This window comes from Martes martes, assembly GCF_963455335.1.
Source record: "Martes martes genome assembly, chromosome: 2".
NCBI classification, from domain to species: domain Eukaryota; kingdom Metazoa; phylum Chordata; class Mammalia; order Carnivora; family Mustelidae; genus Martes; species Martes martes.
Genome location: NC_137889.1, coordinates 37,273,150 through 37,297,203, shown reverse-complemented (window position 1 = coordinate 37,297,203; position 24,054 = coordinate 37,273,150). Strand labels below are relative to the sequence as shown.

Here is a 24,054-nt window from a genome sequence, read left to right as displayed (position 1 = left end):
GTCTCTATTCTGTTCCATTATTCGGTGAGCTTGTCCTCGTACCAATGCCCCATGGTAAGCACTACAATTTAATATATCTTGCTAGTTGTAGGACAGGTCTCTTCACTTTTTCTAGGATCAGCACGTCAAGTTCCATAAAAAACCTTATAAGGACTTTGTTAGGCAAATAATTTTCTAAGTTCTTAATAAGCCTGTCTGTAGAATGAATTGATTAGACTAAATTTGACCCTAAATGCTTTCTCCAGTCCCAGAGGCATTTTTACTTTCTGCCTTTAACTGTTACATATAGTTAATACGCAGCTGCAGTATTATCCTGACCCTGCACATTACCTCGACAAATAGAAAAATTGTGGTCACTGCAAAACCTACATAGTACTTGGGAATAGAAATCAATGTACACAAGCAACCTTTTTTCCCCCCTCAGAGTTTTCTCACAAAATCTCTATCAAGGATCTGATTATTTTTAATATGTAGCTCTTGCCAGCAGGGGTTGGTAAAGTTTCTGTCAATATGGTTTCTGTTGGGAATTCTGGTTACTTGAAAAGGTGATTTTTCCCAACCTGATGTAGTCCCTCCGTATAATTAGATGTTAAGTGAAGACCTTTTTCTGCAGTATTAAAAATGCCCACAGCATGCTGTTAGGCCTTTCCTTTCCTAATTGTTTAACTGAAGCATCACTCATTTTAAAAGTAGACAGTCACATCTATAATAATGTTGCTTTTTCAAGCACATAATCCCTCAAACATCTAAGAAATTGGGAATTTGACTAAATAAAACATTTGTGCATTGTATGAGATACACAGATATGCAAATATGCCCACCAATCCTTTAATTGGAAGGAAAAGGTCACATTTCATCCGTTTCTGAGTCCTTGTACATCACAGAATCTGAACTGCTACGGTTATGTTGTTTGGCATTTGGTTGCTCCCAGAAGACTAATTGCCAAAACATTTTGAATACAAATTATTATGTTTATTTCCTGGCAATAAATTGGTCTGTGAAAATATGAGGTAAGAAAATATACAAGAACAGAAACATTAAGATCAAGAGCAACAGATCTGGCAGTTGATGGGCTGATTTTTAGCACCCCCCCCCCCTTTTTAAAAAGATTTATTTTATTTTAGAGAGAGTGAGCATGAGTGGGAGGGGCAGAGGAAGGAGAGTCTCAAGCAGACTCCCCCCCACCCCGATTGCAAAGCCTGACATGAAGCTCAATCTTATGACCCTGAGATCACAACCTGAGCCAAAACCAAGAGTCAGACGCTTAACGGACTGTGCCACCCAGGCGCCCTACCACTTCTTCTTCTTTTAAATCTTTGTAGCTGACACAACCAAATAAATAAATTCTTCAAAGGCAAGGTGATTTATGATTCTAGAGGTTAAAGACTTCACATAAAAAAAGTGACAGCACAAAGTTAAGTAAGTTCTTACAAGGTCAATAAACACATTGCTCAGATGCTCTTTTTAAAAAATCAGCAAATTCTGTTGGCATAAACTCGTTTTGACAATGACCCTTAGCCAAAATCTTTGGTTGTGCCTGGGTCATAAAATTATTTCTTTTTGTGAAGTGGAGGTTTAAATTTTTTTTTTTTTTAAAGTAGGCATTCAATTCTTACAGGGCTTGGAGGCAGAATTTCACAAAACCTCACATCTGCACCATTTGAGATATATGGGAAGAACTTAGTCTTTAAGATAGAAGAGCTATAACCTGTGTTACAGTCATGTAATTCTGTGTTTACTCATTTTGAAGCAAACTTGATCCAAGAACTTAGGTGGTATGGAACCTACATTTTGACATTCACAACTCACCGGACATATTTGCTATCTTGTACACATTTCCAAGTTTTGAGTACTGTGGTGTACTATTGTAAAACCACTCACTACAGCTTTGGTGGGAGGAAGAATAAAATCCCTCACAATTACACATTTGCAGATTAAGGTGGGTCACTGTGTAATGCTTGTATTTATTGGTTTATCTTCCAAGCAAGCACTGATGAGGATGGGGATCACTTATGGGCAATGTCAGGGATCTACAGAATAAAAAAAAGGACAAAGGACGAGTTGGAGGGTTACATAGTATTTACAGATCTATGTACTTCAAATTTTTTTGAATGTAATTCTCTTCCTTTCCCTGGGAATTCCCATCTACAGGAGAAAGGTCACTTTCTCCTACTGCGAGTAGTTATCTCTCTGCAAAGAAGTCTATTCTAACAGAGTGTAAGCCACAGATCTCTTTCCAATCTTGTAACTTTACAAGAGGGAGTATACAAGTCACTATCTTATTAAGTTAAACACCTCAAGATGTAGTGAAGTAACTGGGCTAATCACCCGTCAGCCCGTATCTTATTCACTTAGCAAATACGCGTGTTGAGTAGGTGTACCCCCCTGCATGATGATGCTTGCGAGTTAGGGACAGATGCAAGGGTAACTAGAACAACCTCTGCCCTCATGGAATTAGAAGGATTAGGGTGGGGAAGGAGACATATGGCAAGGGGAAGGGGAGATCAGTGTATAAATCATACATAGCACTAATACTCTGACTTCCCTTATATGGACTTAAACAACAAGGTGAAAAATAAAGCATGTTACTCTTGCAAAACCATGACTTTATGGCAGGAGCCAGGCAGGGTCTTATGGCCTTCTTTATGAGTACCATTTCCTGTTAGTGTAATTGGGTAGGAAAAAGAAGTCGACTTTTATAAAGAAAAATAATCTCACAAAAGTCAGAATATGGACTGTATTTTATAAGTGGTTATTCTCTACTAATGTACTTCATCTTAAAAAAGTCATCAGATGATCCAAGATAGTAACAATAACTGATAGTTTATTCTTAATGAAACATCTTTTTATTTCTTTAATTGAATACATTTTTGACTCTCAGGGATGATTTCTTTGTTTTTATCGATTTAGCTAACATATCTGTCTCTTAGGAGATAAAGCATGGAAAGAGTGAAAACGTGTGATGAGTGTAAGATGTTTGCTGGAAAACATTAAGCTGCACTGATTTTAGTAGTATTGTTTATCTGTGAAATTTAATGCCGTATCACTTTACCAAACCACACCAGATATGACACAGAGACAATTTGTTTAAGAAAAGTTTTACTAATGTGTTCTTATTTCAGCAAAGTTATTGCAACAGGTTTAAAAGGCAGACAGACACACTATTACAGGCTCTAAAGTAACAAAGGAATTTTATACAATTAAAATATTACACAGACCGTGAGATTTACTGAATAACAGATCCATAAAAGAAACAAAATCTGAAAGATTAAATCCAGTATTAGCACCTACAGTATCTCTGAAAGTAAAACTTTTAACTGTTTCATTCTCTCCTAATATATTTCTGAACTTTCTCCCAAAAACAGTGCTCTCGAACCCCAAAGATGAAGGAAGGGGATAAGAAACCCCGATACTAAGAACATACAGCCAAAAGAACTTGAAACACTGACTCAGACTTGAGAGTTTTAGTTGGAAATCATTTAACTTACTGTATTTGAATCAATCATAAGATTTCTGTGCACTGAATACTGTATATGAGGAAAGTCTATGAATCATAAGGTTTGCCAGTAGGGACAGTTAAAAATTAGCAATATACAGTATTATTCCTATCAAATTTCTTTTCTCATAAGTTATATTTATAACAAAACTATAATTAAAATATTTATTATACTTGCTTATTACACATTCAGGGACACAGCAGGGACATTTATGTTTGATGGTTTAGCATCCACTTTATTGTGCTTACTTATTTTTGTAAGGAACACGCAACACATACTACATCTTCCCAACATTCAAGGTAATGCAATAATAACAAAATTCTCCAAAGAAAAATAACTGGAAATTGCATTAAATACTGCTTTAATTAGGAATAATTACTATCATAAAACAAATAACATCATACATTATTTTTCCAATGAGTTTCAGTTTAAGAAACTGAACAGCAGAAACAGATCTTTAAGATTTTAGTCATGGCAAAACTGGTAGTTCTTCGAAATCCGGGAGATGCATTAGCAAAACCACAGACACAGCCTACCTTTCACCAAAATCCTGGAGAAAAGCATTTTATGAATTTGAGGGAAATAAGACTGAACTCTGGCTGAGATGTGACTTGAAGTCGAGAGCCACCTGGGAAGCTGGCCCAAGGAATGAAGAGAACCACTGGTACTGGTAGCAGATAAGAAAGAAACTTTGTGTTGGGCTAACCAACGGCCTATTTTATTAATGGCTTTGAATAAAAAAAGTGAAATGCTTCATTGTGTTTTCTCAGAAACTAATCAAAAGATTACAGAGTCCTACACAATTTGGAGACACAAAGTGGATGCTGAGCGACTAGAGGTCACTCCAGGTGTGGAATCTTAGAAAGTTAGTCCTTGGAGTAAATGGCACCGTGGCTCTGGCAGCAGATACAAAGGAATGATGCTCTGGAGAGGAGGTAGGGGACACTCTGCGATCGGCCAGTGGATAGATGAGGGTCCCAGCTGGAGGTGGGATCTGCAGTCAGATGTGAAAAGTAGAAGTTTTAGAAAGGGATGCTAAAATACCTCTACAACATCTCTCCTACACCAGTTCACAGGAGCTCCTCAGTTCTAACAGAATACTTGGATCTGTACTAATTGACTAAGCAACCACATAGCTCAACAGTCTAGAAACACAAGCCCTGGATATTTCAGTCTCTGAACAATCCTGTTACAAGAGGCAGGTAGCACAGCACAGGCTGAAGCAGCGAGTCTGGGGCCAGGCCACCTTGGCTGCTACCTACTAGTCTTTGGTCTTAGACAAGTAACTTGGGTTCTCTGCGCCTGACTCTCCTCATCTGAGAAAACTGGAATAATAGTACGTACCTTGTAGGGCCGCTGTGATGATCAGTACTAGGCATTTAGAACAGTGCAGGTGCAGAATGAGCACCCACAAAAGTTAGCTATCTTCATCAGTGCTCATTTATTGTGACCGAGTAATGATTATGTTCCAATTTTTAAATAAAGACAATTCAAAGAGAAAACTCTATCAGTCTTTAATAGAGTGATTTTAAACATCTTTAATAAAGGCCATCTCCATGATTTGTTTTTTTGGTTAAATCATTAACTCTCATGTAATTCTTCAACCTGCACAGAAACCTTAGAGACTTAAGAAAAACCACAGAACTGAATTAATTATTCTTACAGTATCTCCCCCTCCACCAAGACCTCCGCCCATACGAGATCCTGGGCCTGAGGAACACGCAGCTCTAAACTGAACAGAAATATTTGCATTCATGAAACTATCCAGAAGTTCCTAATGTAAATCTTTCCCATTTCAAAATTTCACAGTTGCCTGGCTATTGATAGATTAGTCTCTGGTGTGTAATTGCTCAAAACCCCACACCACCCCAGAAAAACATTACAGTTAGCAATAATAGCTGCAAAATGAGTCATGACAAATGGGTTGTGCCAAGTCAAGGCAGCTGCAATTGATAAAACAAACTTATTCCAATGGCACATAACAAAAACCACACATTAAGGTTCCTGGTTGTTCCACTGAGAAGTGTCAGTTTGGAAATTGTACACGACAAAGTCTATGAGCAAGTAACACTAAGTGTTCCCAAACAAGACCTTTTTAAAGAAAGGAAACACATGGCAGAGGATGTCATTATTTAGATTTTGGCTTTCAAAGTCAAAGAATTCAGGTGTCACTTTCACTAGTGCTAAAAGACGGGAGCTTTGGAATGCTGGTTGGTTTATAGGATCTGATAAATTGTACAGGGGTAGACAAAATGTATCTTTAAGAAAGTCTTGAAAAAGAAAAGGGGAGGGTAAACACTTAGAATAATCTGATGAACTCTTCCCTCTCCCCATGTTTCTTCTGCTGCAAGTACTTATAAAGGAAATATGGTGTAAAAACGGGTTTTATGGTTCACCAAATTTGGGTTCATATCCCAAACTGTGTTAAACTGAATGACTTTGAGAACACCACTTCATCTATCTGTACCTCGGTTTGCTCATCTCTAAAATGGAGGAAATACTCGGCACACTTTCTGTAAGGAGACATACCATTCGCAGAACACCTGGCACAGAGCAGGTGCCCTCGAAATGGCAGTTATTATTACTGTTGCCCTTGGGAGGAGGAGGAGGTCTGGATCTGTTTCTGAGCTCCCTGTTGCTGACAAACACCTGCAAACAGTCAATTAGGAAAGTAAGCAGCAGAACACTCTCTGTAGAAAGTATAAATGATTGGAACTGGCAGAAATGGTGCAGTATGATTTTCTGTTACTTAGAAGGCTGTACTAATGGACTATGGTTTCCACATGATTCTGCATCTACACTCCTACCAGTATTAACTGATTTGTTTCTCATTTCTTCAAGGTCATTATATGGATACAGAAGAACATAAATGTTCTAAACAAAAGAATTAAATTTATGGTTTTAACCACCAGGGTAAATTTTCTTCTATAGGGCAATGAAGCCACTTAAATAAAAGAAATAGTCAGAATCTCCCCTCCACTCTGAAATGTTTCTTTGGTTATTAAAACCATTCATCATATAGGCAGGGCAATAGCGAAAATGATTTTTATATGCAAAATCCAAAATGATTTTTATATGCAAAATGTCTAGGATTGTTTTGAATATTAAAACAAGACCTCCTCCCCTGAAAAAACACCCGGCAAAACAAAGTAATAATAAAACCAGTCTGAAAACAATACAGAGGGGGAAAATCAGGATTAAATTCTAGATCACCAAATAGAACTTTGGGTTAAATATACATTTTAAATCTCAAGCCAATATACAGAATATGTCATTATCTAATCATTTATTTGCCATGCAGGGAAGAAAACTCATGCATGCTACAAATGACAAAAACTGCATATAAATCATATAATTTTTTACCTTTAATTCTATGGTTTATCTTCCACTGCTCATGCCTCTGTCTTCATAAATGGTGATTTCAATCTAAACAGCATAGCTGTTAAGAAAACACACTGGAGAACGGAACATATAAAAGGGGACTGTGGAAAGATAATGTGAATGACCTGCGCAGACTTTGCTTTCAATTTCCTTTGCTCATTTTTGAATTATTAATAATTTCTCCTACTTAAGTTAAACATGATGCTTTCTCCAACTTGCAAAAAACTTTAAGAAATGTAACTGCCTGTAGTACTCTACATGTAATTCTCCACCCCCACCCTCCGCCCCCAAACGTTGTTTATTTTTTGGGAAAAAGAATTCTGAAAAAAGATGCTGTATTGTAGAACTAGGGGGTTCTTAGCTGAGAACTGAAGAAGGTAATGAATTCAGGGGTTCAAAATGCCCTGTAGTTATCTGCAAACTTTTTCTTGGGAGAGGGTTCATGACCTCTAAGAGTTTAAGAACCACTGCCACAGAGTATAATAAAACTGCTGAAATTATTATCAGCCGGAAGGCCTGGGATTATCTGACCTCGGTTTTTAAAAAAGTTTATTTTACTCATGATTCCAGTTATCAAGCTAAATTAGTTTTTTTGCAATTTTATTTACCAAATTCACTTAGTGAGTTTCAAAGCTTACTGCCTCTAAAAAATATGCACAGTATGTCAAAGGTAATGAAATTATACATCTGGCAGCTGTAACTGATTTCAACTAGCCCAATGAACCCATGGAACTGCAATTCATTTGGATGACAAGTCTCACCACACATTATGAGTTTATGCATTTCAAAGAAGCTTTAGGTTCAGAGTTTCTGCAGCTGAAATGCATTACTCATGCCACCCTCATTATTACTACAAGATGCCCTCAGAACCACCAAGAAAGAAGGTAACCAGAAACAATCCAGAGACCTGCATGATGCAAAGGAAGGAGACATGCTTTAAGAAAAATGTTAGAGACAGGAGGGTTAAGGTAGGTAAGCAATTCAGAGAAGGTTCCTAGGGCAAATACAAGAGAAGGAACCCAAATTCTCTCTAGTTGATGCCAAATAGTACTGTCAAAATTTTCTTTTTATAGATATTTAGGCTTTAGGATCTGGACAAAAAAAGATACAACTCGAAGTCCTCTCTCAATGGGATCTGTCAGGAGGAGGCCTTGGGGAGCATATATCTTCTCATTCTGCTCTTGAATGTATTTGGACACTTTCTTCAGAACCTGATGGAAGGAAATACCATAGCTTTTAACAAATGTCATCAGATTTCCCATTAAGTATTAGCTGGATCTCAAAATACTCAGGCAGTGGACTTAGCTTTTAAAACAAGAAATGGATATTCGCATGAAGGGACACAGCTGTGAGTATTTGGCACACACCGGTTGTGTACGACATATGGCACAGCCTGATGGACTCTGAAAGCCACATGATCTTCAATGCAGCGTAAGTACCAGTGCGTTCAAAATCATGAGCGCCAGCCCCTCCTTCTTACCTGCTGTTGTCTCAGTCCTGGATATAGAGAAATAAGTAGGTGATTATATATACAAAAGTTGGTTGTACTTTTCTCTTTCCCACTCATCAAGTGTTGTTAATGTGACACCAAGGTACTTCTTGGCCGTTCCCTTTAACACTTAACTGCTGCTTCTCTCCTTTGAATGTTTTCGTCAACTTTAAGTAATGATACAAAGTTGGCCCATTAACAAGAGATAGCCCAATTAGTTTAAAACTTAGAAGTTTATTTCCTTTGTAAAGCATGTGACAGCTGCTATGGAGTTTCTGATGACAAGCGTCTTATATCATTTCCACCACTGCATGTAATGCTACTCTGTAGTCTGCTCTTGTGTCCTTGATGGGAACTTTGGTTTATAAGTTTAGAATTAAGGTTGTAAAAGTCAAATGCAGACAAAAGCCAGATAGGATACAAAGGAACTTCTGGAAATTGCCAAATCTCTAGCTTTAATAAGGGCAATTCTGAGACAGATAAGGTAGAAGAAAATAAATCTTAGTAGCTATACACAAAATCAAAGAGTTACATGTTTTATTTCAGATTCAAAGTCATCATAACCCTCTTTCGGCTCTAATGTTCAAAAAGGCTTTGATCCAGTTCTTTAATTACTATATATTTTCTTAGATTCATACTATCAGCATATGCTGAAATCTTGGATAAATGTGATCACGACATAAGGGAAAAAAAGAACTGTAGGAGGATAAAGTTAGAGATTAAGAAACAAATTAAGTGTGGGTCTATAATGTACCAGGGCAAACTAACAAAATTAGGATGCTACAATTTAGGTGCTGTAGTATAAGCTGATTTAGAATTTAAAACACTAAGTTTGCATAACAAATCTTCTTATTGAAGGAAAATAAAATTTAAGTAAGTTTTTCAAGTTGCATCTTTGGGAATACTAAATTTCATGTTCTAAAAGAGCATGATGTCATTAAAAGAGCAATCTGCAGGGTTCTTCAGGTAGTGAATTAAGAATAGCAGTTCTAAAGAAAACATTTTTTTTCATCTAATTATCTGAAGTAATAATATAAGTATCATTCTCCTATTTTCAACTCTCAAAGAACTCGAGTGATGTTTTTGGTCTTTATGGGCAAAAAAGAAATCTTAAGCACTATCTTTCTATCAGTTTGTCAATCATGCTAAAATAACGAATAGAAGGAAGTAGCCCATAAAGGTGCCCAACTCAGGACCCTCAATCTTCTCTCCAATTTCTTCCTCAGCTCACCTGCCAGAACTGGAAATTGGAGAGTTGGTCTACCCTTACTCCCATTCATTTCCACTAGGGGGTACAGTCAGAAAAGTGCCTGCATGGCTGGTTCCAAAGAAAGGATTCCTTCAGAACAGCTTTTCCTCCTCTCTCCTTGGGTACAGGTTACCAGCAAAGAAACAGCATGCCTTTATTTGATTCAAGGGTAACTCTGCTGTACAAGGTTTTTGTTAATAACATTCACATGCACTTAGGTATCAGTTCAGAAAGAAAACAATGTTTTCTTTTTTGCATAAGCTCCAAATCCTCTTAAACCGCTCTGGTGAAGGCAGGACTGTCTTAAACAAGATGCTCTTAAACTCTTAGTCTCTTTAGCAACCAAAAAGCATTAACTTGAGTAAACTCATACTGCATCCCAGGCAGGACAAAGTAACGTTCTTACTCCCAAGAAACTTTATGTTGACATTTTAGCCACAGTTTATTATTTTTGGTAAATCAATGTCAAAACAAACTATAATACTCAACAAAATTATCTGTTATCCTCAAACCCTCAATAAAACCTCAATCTCTGTAATATTTATGAAGCTAAACACAATCAAACCTCAGTAAAGACTATTATCCTCCTTGAGAATATTAAACTGGAGAGACCCTCAAGAAAAAATACAGACATTCAAGAAAAAATATCCTAAGTGAAGCTAAGTGAGAACAGCAGGATCTTAGTACTTTTAGAAATAGCTAGGTTGCTTCCAATTTATTCTTTTTACAGATTATAGCACACAAGCAGAAGGGATGTTATGAAAAAGGCAGACAGCTACTGAGAAGCTTCTACAAACCCATTTGTTCCCTAATTATAATGGGCAGCAACAATAGAGAAATAACACTGAAGTCTTTATCTTCATTTTAAATCAATAAACAGCACATTATAGGAAAAAAAAGCATGATTGTTCTAGTGAGTTTTAAAAGGCTTATTTACAATTTCAAAAAATTTAACCCACATGACAAAGTGTAAGCACTATTATATTTGGCTTACTATTTGCAGACTAAAAATTTTAGTGTTTAGAACAACACAGACTAACTGACCCAATCCTGTCCTTTCATAAAGTGGAAAATAATAGTACAGAAATTCCTAAGGGACAAACTGGAGATCAGGAGGGCAGCTGTGTTCTAGTATCACTGTATCAAAACTACAAATATACATTTAATATTTTCTTTTAAAAGTATAAGTCTTAATTATTACCATTCCAGTTATTCATCTGGCACAATCTAGTTACTCATACCCAATTTCTAAAATAAAATCACCCACTTAAAAAAATGTGGCTACACCTTAAATTTTGGTTTCTTGACTAATTTTATTTGGTCCTTTTTTTTTTTTTTTTAAAGATTTTATTTATTATCTGAGAGAGAGCAGAGCAAGAGTACATGAGTGAGGCTGGGGAGGAGAGGGAGTAGCAGGCTCCCCACTGAGCAAGGAGCCCAATGTGAGCTCGATCCCAGGACCCCGAGATTATGACCTGAACCAAAGGCAGATGCTTAACAAACTGAGCCACCCAGGCATCCCTAATTTTATTTGGTCTTTACTTGCTTTATAATACTCCATATAAAGAAAGAAACCTTGATTAGACTTATAAAGTAGTACCTTCTATATCGCCTATGAATCCAAGTTAAAACATATATTAGGACCAATTTCCACTCTATCCCTGATACAGAGAACTTCAAGATTAATAATCAAAGGGATATTTATTTGTTGACTGACTGTAGGCTCCATGCCCAAGGTGGGGCTTGAACTTACAACTCTGATATCACAAGCTGCATATGCTCTACCAAATGAGCCAGCCAGGTGCCCCCATAATTAAAGGGATTTTAATTAAAAGCTGCTAAATGTTTTAAGCAGCTAAATAAGTTAGCAGCTGCTAAAAAAGATTACTTATACCTGGAAAACATGTATATATATAAACACATTAGTGTGTGTATATACATATATATGTATATACACTAACTTAATTTTTAAATTCATCTTAAGAGAACTCTATTATGCATTTACCATATGTCAGGAAATACATTAATTCTAACACCCATTTTACAGTTGAGAGAACTCAGGCTTAGAGAGATTAATTTGTCCATGATCCCATAATTAATGTAAATGACTTGGCTAGCACCCAATTACCAATTTCTTTTTACAACTGACATTAGAAGGAGGTATCTATCTATTTCAGCAAATGCACATGGATAAATAAAAGTTAATTAAAATCTTATCAACAAATGTAAAAGCTATAGTGAAATGACAACTCAATTGTCTAATACTCCACTAAGCATGAACAAAATTCTCTAGAAGTTATAATTCTACCTTAAATTGGTCATGTCCTACACGTCTTTAAATGAACATCCCCACATGGCCTAGTTTCCAGCCATATGAATTCAGCCCGACCCCCTCCTACATTCAGTTCCTCATCAAATCTTGGTTCCACTATCACCATAGTCCTTGAATTTGTTCACTTCCTTCCATCTACTGCTCCATTCCCTGTCCAAGCACTCATCATCTCTTGCCTGGATTTCCATGGAGCATCCTACCTGGTTTCCCTACTTCCACTTTCATACCTTTTTTCCCTCTAAAGAGATTGCTTTAAAATGAATATCTGATCATATCACTCCCCCACTTAAAATCTTTGAGTAGTTTCCCTGCTGCACTGAAAATAAAATCTGAACATCTTTGTATGGACTACACACTCCTACATGCTACAGCTCCTCCTAACCTCTCCAAATTCACCTGTGGCCCCTCTCTCCACTCCTCTCCTTCCACACTGGCCTTCTTTTAGTTCCCAGGACCCATCACACTCTCTGGACCTTTGCAAACACTAATCTCTCTACCTGAATGGTCCCAGGATTTGCATTCTTCACGTAGCCACTTATAGGTTACCACTTCAGAGGCCTTTTCTGACCACACAATCTAAATTAGGTCTCTCCTAATATTTTCTATCACAGGAAAGTTTGTTTTCTTCAAGACGCTTATCACCATTTATAATTTAGTTGGTTTTGCTTCCTTTGCATCAGTCATTACCACTAAATTATAAATATCACAAGGTCAGCAATCATGTTTGCCCTATTCTGTTACATCCCTAGCACACTGTTTAGCACATTGTAGGCTTTCAATAAATATTTACCAAATGAATGAATCCCTTGTCCCTTCACTCAGCGAATGTACTATTAAAGAGAAGCTGCAGACTGAAAGCTGATACTGATCCTTTAAAACTTCTGATTTTTGAATGCTGAACAGGAATGAAAGTTAGCTGCTTCTCTGTATGATATGAAAAAAAAATATTAACTACTAATTTAGTTATTTAAATATATCCTTTTAGTAACACAAAGACAGTTCATGTCAGGATGCTAATGAAGCATATGGCAGTATTTTTAGCCAATAACTCTCAAAAATACTTCAGCTGCAACTGTATTTGCTTTCCACTATAAAAGAGTCCATGGCAATCACAGGGACACTTCTATTAGGTGGGGTATAATCTGTAATACAGATATCCTTATAGTATTTTAGTTGCTAAACATGCTCAAAGTTAAATGATATATTAGGGGTTTACTGTGATTAACTTAAATTCCTTCAAAACACATTCAGTGAGTGCCTAAAATATCTCAGGGCATGGTGGTGGGCATGAAGGGGGACACAAAATGGTTAAAGCACTGTCCCTGACCCAAGAAAAATACATACTTGAAGGGCAAATGAGAATGTAAATTGCTACATTCCAAAATCAAGACAGGTTAAGTGCCAGGAAAAGAGACGTAAATAAAATATTGTGGGGATACAAACGTGAGAAAGAATTCTGATTTGAAGAATAAGGAAAAGTGAGATGACGGGAGGATCGCATGGACTGGGGAGATGTGAACAGGGGAAGAATGGCACTATAGGTGGAAGAACACCTCAGACGGTGTGCTTGTTGCCTGGCAAGAGAATGAGTCTGGCTGAAAGACAAAGTAAAGAAGGGGTGGGAGACAAAGCTGCAAAGGTAAGTTGGAGGTCACCTGGAGAAAGGGCTTGGACTTTATTCATTGTTAGTAAATGGGAAGCCAGGGAAGGCCTTGGACTTCGTAGGAGTACTAGAGGAAGTAATGCAGTGATTTTTGTTTTTTTTGAGTGCATGCGAGTCGAGAGAGGGGCATAGCAGGAGAGAGAGAGAATCTCAAGCGGACTGCCTGCTGAGTGCAGAGCCCGACACAGGGCTCAGTCCCAGGACCCCGAGATCATGACCTGAGCCGAAATCAAGAGCTGGAGGCTCAACTGACTGAGCCACCCCCTAACATAGTGTTTTATGAAGGCAGCAGCAGATGGTTTGGAAAAATAAGAGAATGGAAGAAATGAAACTAGTCAGACTATTTCAAATAGTCTGAGAGACAGATAATAAGGGCACATATTAGAACAGTGGCAGAGGAAATCATGAAAAGTTAATGAATGAGAAAATGGAAGATATTTCAGCTTTGACAACTGATAATTTCTTCATCCTCCACACCTTAAGATGGTACTGAAAAAGGCAGGGTGCTATTACACAAAATGGGGAGGTGCGAGGTTTGCCTTTTGGACACCGAAGCTGAGAAGCTGGCAACACCAGATCCAGCAGGCAGATGGAAAGAGAATGTAAGAACTCAAGTCACAGGATAAAACTGAAGACAGAGACTTGGGGAAAACAAGAGGATTCTCAGAAAGCTATACAGAATGAGAATATAGATTTTCCACAGTCTTCTTAAGTGTAAGCCAATTTGAACACTGGTATGTCAACTTCATGTTGACTGATCAATTTTGACCAATTTCTGAAAGACTCAGGACTCTTTACTATGTGCTCTAGACACAGGAGCAACAACAAAATTTGAATTATTATTACTATACATGCTCTTTTAAGTTTAATGGCAACTGTCATCATGTAAATACGTCAACTCACCTTTTTTTTTTATGATTTTAAGAGATTTTGTGAAAACAAAGGTAGCCTTACCTTCTCATAATGAGTTTCCATGCATAAGAAGATGGTGTATGCTGTTAAACAAGCCAAACAGCCTTCAAGATAGGATTGGCCTCCAAGCTTCTCTGCTTCTGCATACAGGTTATTCAGAGTTCGAACTGTTTCTTCAAACTGCTGTCTATCAATCTGTATGGAAAAAAGAATTTAAAAGTAAGTTTTGGAAAAAAAAGATCAACTACTCACCAATGCTTGCTATCACTAATTTGTTCTGCTATTTTGTCAACATTCTTATCCACTAGTTGGCAAACATTTTAGGTGATGAAATGGGGACCTATGTTACTAAAACTGCTTAGTCTTTGTTTAATCTTATCCCTCTTATGGACACTGGATAACTTCAAGACTCAAGACAGTATCTCTTTATTCTCTATACTGAGTATCAAGTAACTTCATAAAATGATACAACCCTGGGGTACCTGGGTGGCTCAGCTGACCGTGTGTCCGACTCTTGGTTCTGGCTCAGATCATTATCTCATAGGTTATGGGATCGAGCTCCATGTTGGGGTCTTGTGCTCAGTAGGGAGTCTGTTGGAGAGTCTCTCTCTCTCTCTCTCTCTATCCTTCTGCCACCGCCCTCTCCCCCTGGCCCCCGCTCGTGTGTATGCTCTCTCTCTGAAATAAATAAATCTTAAAAAAAAAAATTACATAATCCTTCCAACTTTCCATTCACTTACATCAACATTTTCTGAGCACCTACCATCAGACAGGTGTTAGGACAGCTTAGAGAAAGATGAATAAGACACTGTCTTAGCCCTCCAAGAGTTGACAGTCATGAAAGCAGAACAGGTATGTAAACATAAAAACATAATAAATTGACAAAGTACTACGGTGGAGGCATACGGTGGGGGCACAAAAGGAAGGATATGGTCTCTTTATCTCAAAAGAGCAAGTAATCTTATTATTTTTTAAAAGTTTTTATCTAAATTCCAATTAGTGTAATATTAGTTTCAGGTATACAAAAGAGTAATTCAACACTTTCATACAACACCTGATGCTCATTACAAGGGCACTCCTAATCCCCATCACCCATCTCACTGATGCCCCCACCTACCTCCCCTCTGGTAACTACCCGTTTTGTTCTCTATAGTTCAGAGTCTGTTTCTTGGTTTGCCTCTCTCGCTCTTAAGAGCAAGTAATCTTAAATTGAGTCCCTAAACACTGGAATCTACTGAAAGTTCACACTGAGACAAAATCTCAAACCATCACACAAGTCTTCACACCAAGTCATTCCTATTACCTTTCTATTCAGTGACACCACTATCTCACATTTACACTAATACTACCACTGTCATCCATCTTCACTCTAATCTCTTACTTTCACTTTTTTCTCCTAACTTTGTAGATTTCAAATCTCAAAGCTTGTGCCTTACATTTTTTATCCCATTAGCGGAGTATTTCATGTAACACTGTCATTCTTGGCAAAAAAAGACAATTTATCTGTCCTTACTCTAGGCTTTCTCTCACACATTTGCTTTGCTCCTGAAAGGAGTAACTCCTTACATATAAATTCTATCTTTTTTGAAGTATTTTTTTTTTTTTTTTTTGAGAGAGACTCTTAAAGCAGGCTCATGCTCAGTGTGGAGCCTGACATGGGGGTCAATCTCGCAACCCTGAAATCATGACCTGAGCCAAAATCAAGAGTCAGAGGCTTAACCAACTGAGCCACCCAGGTGCCCCATTTTTGTTAAGTCTTTCTATAGAAACAGACTGGGAAAAAAGTCAAATAATTTTGATATACAGTTTGAGACAAAATAGACCCAAGAATATAATTTTTTAAAATGTAAAACAATTGGGGCACCTGTGTGACTCAGTGGGTTAAGCTTCTGCCTTTGGCTCAGGTCATGGTCCCAGGGTTCTGAGATGGAGACCCACAGCTCCACATCTCAACATGGGTTCTCTGCTCAGCGGGGAGCCTGCTTCCCCCCCCCCCCCGCCTACTTGTGATCTCTCTCTCTACCAAATAAATACATAAAATCTTAAAAAAAAAAAAGTAAAACAATTAATGATCATCACCTTTAAGCAGTTAAAATCCTTTGAGTTAGAGGCAGTTGCAATTACTATTTTGTCCTTTGTATGGAGAAACTGTTGAGGACTCAAAGAGCCAGTGGCATAAAAAACTTTAATGTGAACTTTAAAGTGGTGGCAGCTCTCCTGTTTTTCACAAGGAGCTACTTTTAATTTCCCAGAATATTCAGAGTTTCTGACAAGGGTTGGGTGGGTGGAGATGGAGCTAAAAGTCAGGGTAGTATTCTTGCACTGAGCCACCACTTGAAGAATGGTCATCTGGGGAATCTATGTCAGAGTTCTCATTCCCTGAAAATGGACTTTGTTCACTTCATGAACAAATATTTATAACAAATTGTTATCTTTACTAGTTATGGCCAAGTTAACACCTTCAGTTGTCACATTGGCAAATCTACAAAAGTCTAAATAATTTAAAAAATGCACATTTGATCTACCTAAAATGTTATGATCTGATAAGAAAAGTTCTATGAATTATTTACATTTCTTTGGATACAGTGTGATTCAAAACCATGGGATCCAACCAGGAGACATTTTATTTCTTTCAGATCAGAATTACTAGTCATACCAGAAACATGAATTCTTAAAAAAGTTATTCCAAGATTATAGTGCTTTATAGGATGAAGGTAAGTCATAGATCATTAAAAAAAAAAAATCCAAGGTGAAGGATTTTTTAAAAAAAGTTTAATAAAAAATTTAAAAAGTCAATAATTTCTTTGAAAGGTTACTAAAAAAGAAGAGGGTAAAAAGCAAGCTAGGCAGCAGTAAAGGCAAAGGACGTAACATACAAGGGCTCAACAGAACAAATGTGGGCATTTTCCTCTCACTCCACTATGAAGAACACTTGTCAGTGTTGTCCTTTGGGTACTTGAAGACTGATATCAAAGCTACGTCAAAACTGGGAGATTTGTGAAGTGGGAGCCAAATATAAATTTGAAACAATAAGCATTGAAAATCAGAAGGAAATAGGAATCAGACTCATTTTCCCAGAACTTTTGTTTCCTGAACTATGTGGTAGAAAGCATGGAGCTGAAGCTTAAAGTGATCATAAGTCAAAGGTAATTTCCACCAACTAGGTATAGATACATATTTTTAAAGGTATGTAAGGGAAAAAATGCTTCAATTATAGATCACTCATTTCTCTCCTACCAAGGGTGCCTAAGGTGTCTGTATTTCGGCTAAAGTGAGAATAAAGCTTTCTTCAGCAACTGTCCTGGCAACAAAGTACTTAAGCATCCAAGCATTACATTCTAACAGGCAAGAGAAAAAGTAAACTTGTTAGAGGTGCCTGGGTGGCTCAGTTGTTGGGCGTCTGCCTTCCGCTCAGGTCATGATCCCAGGGTGCTGGGATCAAGCCCCACATTCGGCTCCCTGCTTGGCGAGAAGCCTGCTTCTCCCTCTCCTACTGCCCCTGCCTGTGTTCCCTCTCTCGCTGTATCTCTCTCTGTCAAATAAAAAATCTTAAGAAAAAAAAAAAAGTAAACTTGCAGAACTTGTCCTTACTCCCAGATTAAAGGGTACAAATGTATGTGTGTTTAATGCTTTAAAGTAACACAAAACATTTGTATATTAGTTTCTTCCTCTATTAAACTGCCAAGTGATCATGATGTTCTCACAAAAGGAAAATCAGCCCCAGTGGCAGAGCAATCAGTAAATTTCTAGGGTAAGTCGTAGAGAAACAAAGACAGAAACCTTTCAACTTTCCATCAACAAAGCAAGGAAAATTTAAACCTGTAATTTAAATTTGATTTCAATGCATTAAAAGAAAAATCAAAGCTCTCCTAAGCAGTTTAAAGTATAAACTAGTGTTTTAACCCAAAACCCAAACCCCTCAAAGACACAATTGAACAGCACCAAATAACACTCCATATAGTACTCAGAGTCACAAGCAGTTCTAGGCTATAATCTGAAGTCAAAGAAATAAAAGGACTAAAGAATTTAGAAACATCAATTTCCTGTAAGAATCAGTGGATCTGTGACTACATTGTGTATCTGTACTGACTATAAAATAAAGGCTCTACCACACACAGAGTGGAAGGCTAATGTTTGATTCTGCATACATGTATTTGGCTCAGTTATGCACTGGAAGTTTGACTTTAAAACCTTTAAACAAAGGAATCTTGTAACATCCAAGTAAGTGTGGTAAATAGTTTACTCTCTGATTTGAAAGTACATAAATAGTGTAAGAGTATAACAGGCTTACAACTAAAACATTTGCTTCATTTCACACAAGCCCTAACATGTAAAACATGTTAACTGTGATGTTAAATTATTTTAAAAATAACATTCAGTAGCTCTAGCCAACAGGCAACGTGCTCAATTTCTACCTCTTCGAACCACGGTGGAAATGGCCACCCAGTGTCCAGCTGAGTTAACCCAACATCGAGACAATAAACTACAGCATTTATACAGCATTTCACAGACAAGTTACTCTACAAACCATCTTTATAAAGCATACCTGATCTTTCATTTGCACTTAAAGAAACATACTTAGGTCACTAACCTGACCACAGTAATAATGTTGAAGGACACTACAATTGATATACACCAATTTTCCAAACTTGGCAATCAGGTAGAACCACCTACCTGTTACAAGCTGGTTTTAAAGGACTGCTACACATTTCTCTAGTACAGACTCATCTACACCCACTTATCCCATGACCAGTATTTCTTACTCCCACACCCACAGTGCACCTAATCACCTCAGTCCCTCACCCTCCTCACCAAGGTGAAAACAGCACAAAACCTGCTCCCATCTAACCAGAAACTGATCTCTAAAAAGGAAACAGAATGTAGAGTAACATGGATCAAGACCAAAAGATCCTTCTTCGGGTGGGTAAACACTTGCAGGTACAAGAAAACAAACACACACACACACACACACATGCTCACTTCACTGCACTTTTAAAATACAATACGATGATATTCCTCCCCTCCCCCCTTTAGTCTGAAGGAGGAGGAAACACAGCCCATTCTTTCATTTCTGTATGCAGGGTTGCCTAAGGGACCTATATATCCTGATGCCAATTTTGATATGCAAGTCAACAAAACACAGGTGGTTCCCAGTGATCGTAATAATTGGGAATGACAGGTGTAAGGCCTTGTTCTGAGACCTTTCCATGTCCAGGCCAATCTAATGTTCTGCGTTTTTCAGGTTCCAAGAAGGCCTTTCTGTACTGCCTGGCATAGCAACTTAATAAACCCTTTCTGCCGAGCAGTGCGACCAGCACAATAGTCACAAACGCCAGTCACGAGAATGACGATTACTCTTCCTGGCTAGGTAGGAGGATGCAGCTTACAACGTGCTGAGTTAGGTGGCTTGGAACCTCAGGAATTAGTTTCTCATCACTGCTGTCAATAACCCGGGATGGAGGTGGGAGGGGACAGCCGGAAAGAAGACGGCTGGCTGGGTACAGACTCCCGGCATGGGCACCACAGAGTTCTATACGGTCATCACACCGGGGGCTTGGCCTTATTCGTCCTCCTCCAAGCACCATGTCTTGCTTAGTGGCCCCCTTCTGACCAAGGCTCCTTCTTTGTCTGCCCCTCCCCAGAGCCGCGAGACACTCGGCGGGGTCGACCCATACTCCCTCCCGTCCCTAAAGAGCCCTCTCTCGCCCCAGAGCAGGTGCGGGGAGTCAGTCTACGTACCCGGTTCTCCAGCTCCGCGGGGAACTTGGTCTGGAACTGGCACCGTGTGCCACTGCTGTAGTCTCGCTGAATGAACACCTTCCCGGACACCGGCGCCTGCTGCGGCCTCATGGCGAGGACAGGACGGGCGCGCTGCGGGTTCGGGGTGGGGGGGGTAGTGGAACACCAACCACGGGTCAGATCCCCGGCCTGGACCCAAGACTCCAGCCCGCCAGCCCCCCAGCCGCCCCCACGGGCCAAAGCGGCCCAAGGCCTCCCCCGCCCCACTTCCCTTCACCCATACTGTCACCGCAGGCCTTTAGCTACAGCCCCGGCCCAGGCCCCGCGCCCCCCACAGCCCGGTTCGGCCCGGGAAACACGAACCCGCCTCCTCTGCCCTCCAGCTGCACTCGCACCGCCCACGTCGTCACTTACGGCCTGCCGCAAAAGGCCTCTTTCCCCGCCCCTCAACTCGGCCTCCTGCCTCAAGGCCAGAGCCCACCCTCTCCCTGGCCGTAAAGCGACTCTGGTGAGGCTGCGCGGTGCTGCGTAGAGGCACGCCTAGGGGGCGGGGCCCGGGCCGATTCCTCCTCCCGTCCCGCCGGGAGGAGTCGACACGGAAGGAAAAGGCTGGGCTGGGGGGGGTGCGGCGTTGGGAAGAGCTGGGGAGCTCGAACTCTCCTGGTGGTTGCGGAGGTCTAAGACTCGGGACTTCCCCGTTGTGTCATATCCGTGTTGTGTCATTTCCCTCGTAATGGTCGAGGTAGTTTTTGATCACTGATGTAAGGCGTTATTTTCACTCTTGATTGGATGTCCTAGCTTACACGTGGGACACCACCCGACTTTATACAAAACAAACTGCTCCAAAACACAAATTTGGAGATGGAAAGCAGACCTCTAGTGGCCCTTTTGGCAAGGTGGCGGGAGAAAGAGAGGACAAAGAACCTGCCTGGGCTTTATTATCAAGATCCCTCCTCCAAAATCTCTGAGGTGTAACCGTTCCTCCTACCCCAAAGATTTTCATCCAGCGCTCCAGTCTACATCCCTCAGGTGGCCTGAGAGGACAAGGTTCTCCTTTCCTTGACCCCTGGCGCTCTCACTTAGCATCCTTTTGCAAGGCAAAGAAACCCCCGTTACCCTTGTCTGCTGGTGCTTGGGTGACAGAACTTGTTTGCACCTCTGTTTCACCCTGCCATATATATATATATATATATTTATAAATATATATATATTTAAAAAATTCTCTTACTGTATTTTAAAAAGAGTATAAATAGCATACAATAAACGGAACATATTTGAAGTGAACGATGTAGTAAGTTCTGACATATGTATACAACCATGAAATCATCATCTTAAGGTTGTGAACATTTATCATCCTCAAAACGTTCCTTTTGCTCCTTTGTAATTCCTCTGTCCTGACCTTACCCAGCTCCTTTTCCAGAGGCACTGATCTGCTTTCTGTTACCATTTATCAGTTTGCATGTCCTTGAATGTTATATAAAATGAATCACACAGAATGTACTTTTTTTTTTGTTGGTGTTAGTTTGTTTGACTTCTCTCACATAGACATTATTTGGAGATTCATCTGTTGTTGTGTTATCAAGAATTCATTCATTTTTGTTGTTGGATAGTATTGCACTGTACGGGATTCCTATAGTTTGCTTATTCATTCATCTGTTGATGGACGTTTAAGTTGCTTCTGCTTTGGGGCTATTACAGATAAGTTGCTATTGGAGATTCATCTACAAGTCTTTATATGGACATATGATTTCATTTCTCTTGGGTAAATATCCAGTGTTTAATGTTTTAGGAAACTGCTGAACTGTTTTCCAAAGTGGTTGTGCCATTTTACGTCTCCACCCCAGGGAATGAGAGATGCTCCACATCTTTGCCAGCTCGTGTGTAGAGGGATCTTCTTGTGCTTATAAATTTCATTTTTCCATGACTAATGATTTCGAACATCTTTTCATGTACTTATTTGCCATCCCTATATCTTCTTTGATGAAGTATCTGTTCAAGTCTTTTTGCAATTTGTTTGTGTTTGTTTTCCTATTATTGAGTTTTGAGAGTTTTTAATGTAATCCAGAGAAAAGTCCTGTATCAGCTATATGATTTGCAATCTTCCCCCCGCCCCCGTGGCTTGCGTTTTCACTCTCTTAACATATCCTTGGGTTTGTGGGCATTAGGGTGCAGACATATCTTGGGGAGGGTAATATTCTGCCTATCACAGGTATGGATTTAAGTCCATTTTTTCCCCTTATATAATTACACAGTTATTCCAGCACCATTTGTTGAAAAGCCTCTTCTTTCTCTACTTCGTTGCCTTTGTAGCTGTGTCAAAAAATCAGTTGTTTGTGTGTGTGTGTGTGGCTATTTCTGGATTTTCTATTCCATTCCATCGTCCGACCCTCTTTTACATTAAATGTCTACTAGTGTTTGTCTCTAAAGTTGATGCTTCTTTACTGATTCAGTAGAAGTTGTTTTCCTACATACTCAATATTTCCATTTGGGCACATCCTCAAACAGGTAGAACAGTCTCAACTCTTGAACTAGCAGTCTAGGGGAGTAGACGAAGAAACAGCTTTCATACATTGTGTAAAAGAATAGTATTTCTGAAATATTTTTCTGTGTATTTTGTCTTTAACTTGAGGTTTTTCCCTGTAGCCCCTGACCACTAAGCCTAGGTGGTGAAACAGTTCATTCATTCATTCATTTTTGCCCCAGGAAACAGGAGGGAAAGTACAATCCAACTGTTGATACTTGAGAAGAACCTGGGTGAAATAGGAATAGAAAGTTAGAGTTGTGTCTACTCTCCTTCCCATACATTCATGTGTTTATACTCTTTCAGGAAGAACGTGGGAATGAGGGATAGTGGACACATTGAGGATGCCAGGGCATCATCGCTCAATGCTTCTCAAGATTTAGGCCAGAAGTCCCTCTTTTGGCATAGAATAGGGGAACCGGAGCAACACAGGTGCCATACAGGTAGCAGATGAGAACTAAGGCTGGTGGGCTAGCGATAGTGGACACATTGAGGATGCCAGGGCATCATCGCTCAATGCTTCTCAAGATTTAGGCCAGAAGTCCCTCTTTTGGCATAGAATAGGGGAACCGGAGCAACACAGGTGCCATACAGGTAGCAGATGAGAACTAAGGCTGGTGGGCTAGCGATAGTGCCTCCAAATATCCTGTTCTGTAGTCTGGGAAAATCAGAGCACCCTATGTGGAAGTGCCAAGGATCCGGTGACATGGAAGAAGCCTGGGATGGGAATAAGGAGGCTGAAGTATGGAAGAACCTATGGCTGGCCATGCAGACTACCACATTGCGGGCAGCAGGATGTTCAAAAGGAGCAGGTGGCTTTTGCCATGCCTCACTGAATAGCAGCACAAGATTCCCGGAGACTAGGCAGTGCAAGCCAGACTCGAGATGTTGCCAGGACAGTAACCCAGTTCTCTTTCCCGCAAATCAGAATGATATACAAACTCCTCTAGGACTTGGATTTCCTCCAGGAGAAAGAGGAACTCAAAATTGACTGATCTCAAAACCTAACCCATATTTTAAAAATGCTTGGAAGGGAAGTTTTCTTGAATTTAAAGTTCTTAAGGTTCTCCCCCCTGCTCTTGCTACAAAATAGGAGGAAAGAGAATAAAGAGAAAATAAAGTTCTATTTCTTTAGCACACCTATCCCAGCCTACAAATTTCACCTCTTACAACCCACATCTGGAAAGCTGTTCGCCAAAGATGTGAAATCTGATCTTCCATACAAGCTGGGTGAGGTGGGCTCTCTACTGACTTATGTTTCTTTTGGGCCT

At 39.4% G+C, this 24,054-nt stretch overlaps 1 protein-coding gene across 2 annotated transcripts; it reads right to left on the bottom strand.

Moving 5' to 3' along the window:
* Nucleotides 1-3,082: 3,082 nt before the first annotated feature.
* GOLGA7 (golgin A7) lies at nucleotides 3,083-20,678 on the bottom strand. 2 transcript variants are annotated; one of them, XM_080796728.1, is made up of 6 exons: nucleotides 20,626-20,678; nucleotides 20,263-20,394; nucleotides 14,566-14,718; nucleotides 7,988-8,089; nucleotides 6,861-6,923; nucleotides 3,083-4,491 (listed from the first exon to the last, which is right to left on the bottom strand). In XM_080796728.1, exons 2-5 carry the CDS (start codon nucleotides 20,371-20,373, stop codon nucleotides 6,876-6,878), a joined length of 414 nt encoding a protein of 137 aa, XP_080652854.1. In that variant the 5' UTR covers nucleotides 20,374-20,394; nucleotides 20,626-20,678; the 3' UTR covers nucleotides 3,083-4,491; nucleotides 6,861-6,875. The 2 variants fall into 2 exon arrangements, with proteins under 2 accessions (XP_080652854.1, XP_080652855.1); XM_080796729.1 differs by having other exon boundaries at nucleotides 6,861-6,928; nucleotides 20,626-20,664.
* Between the last annotated feature and the right edge of the window lie 3,376 nt (nucleotides 20,679-24,054).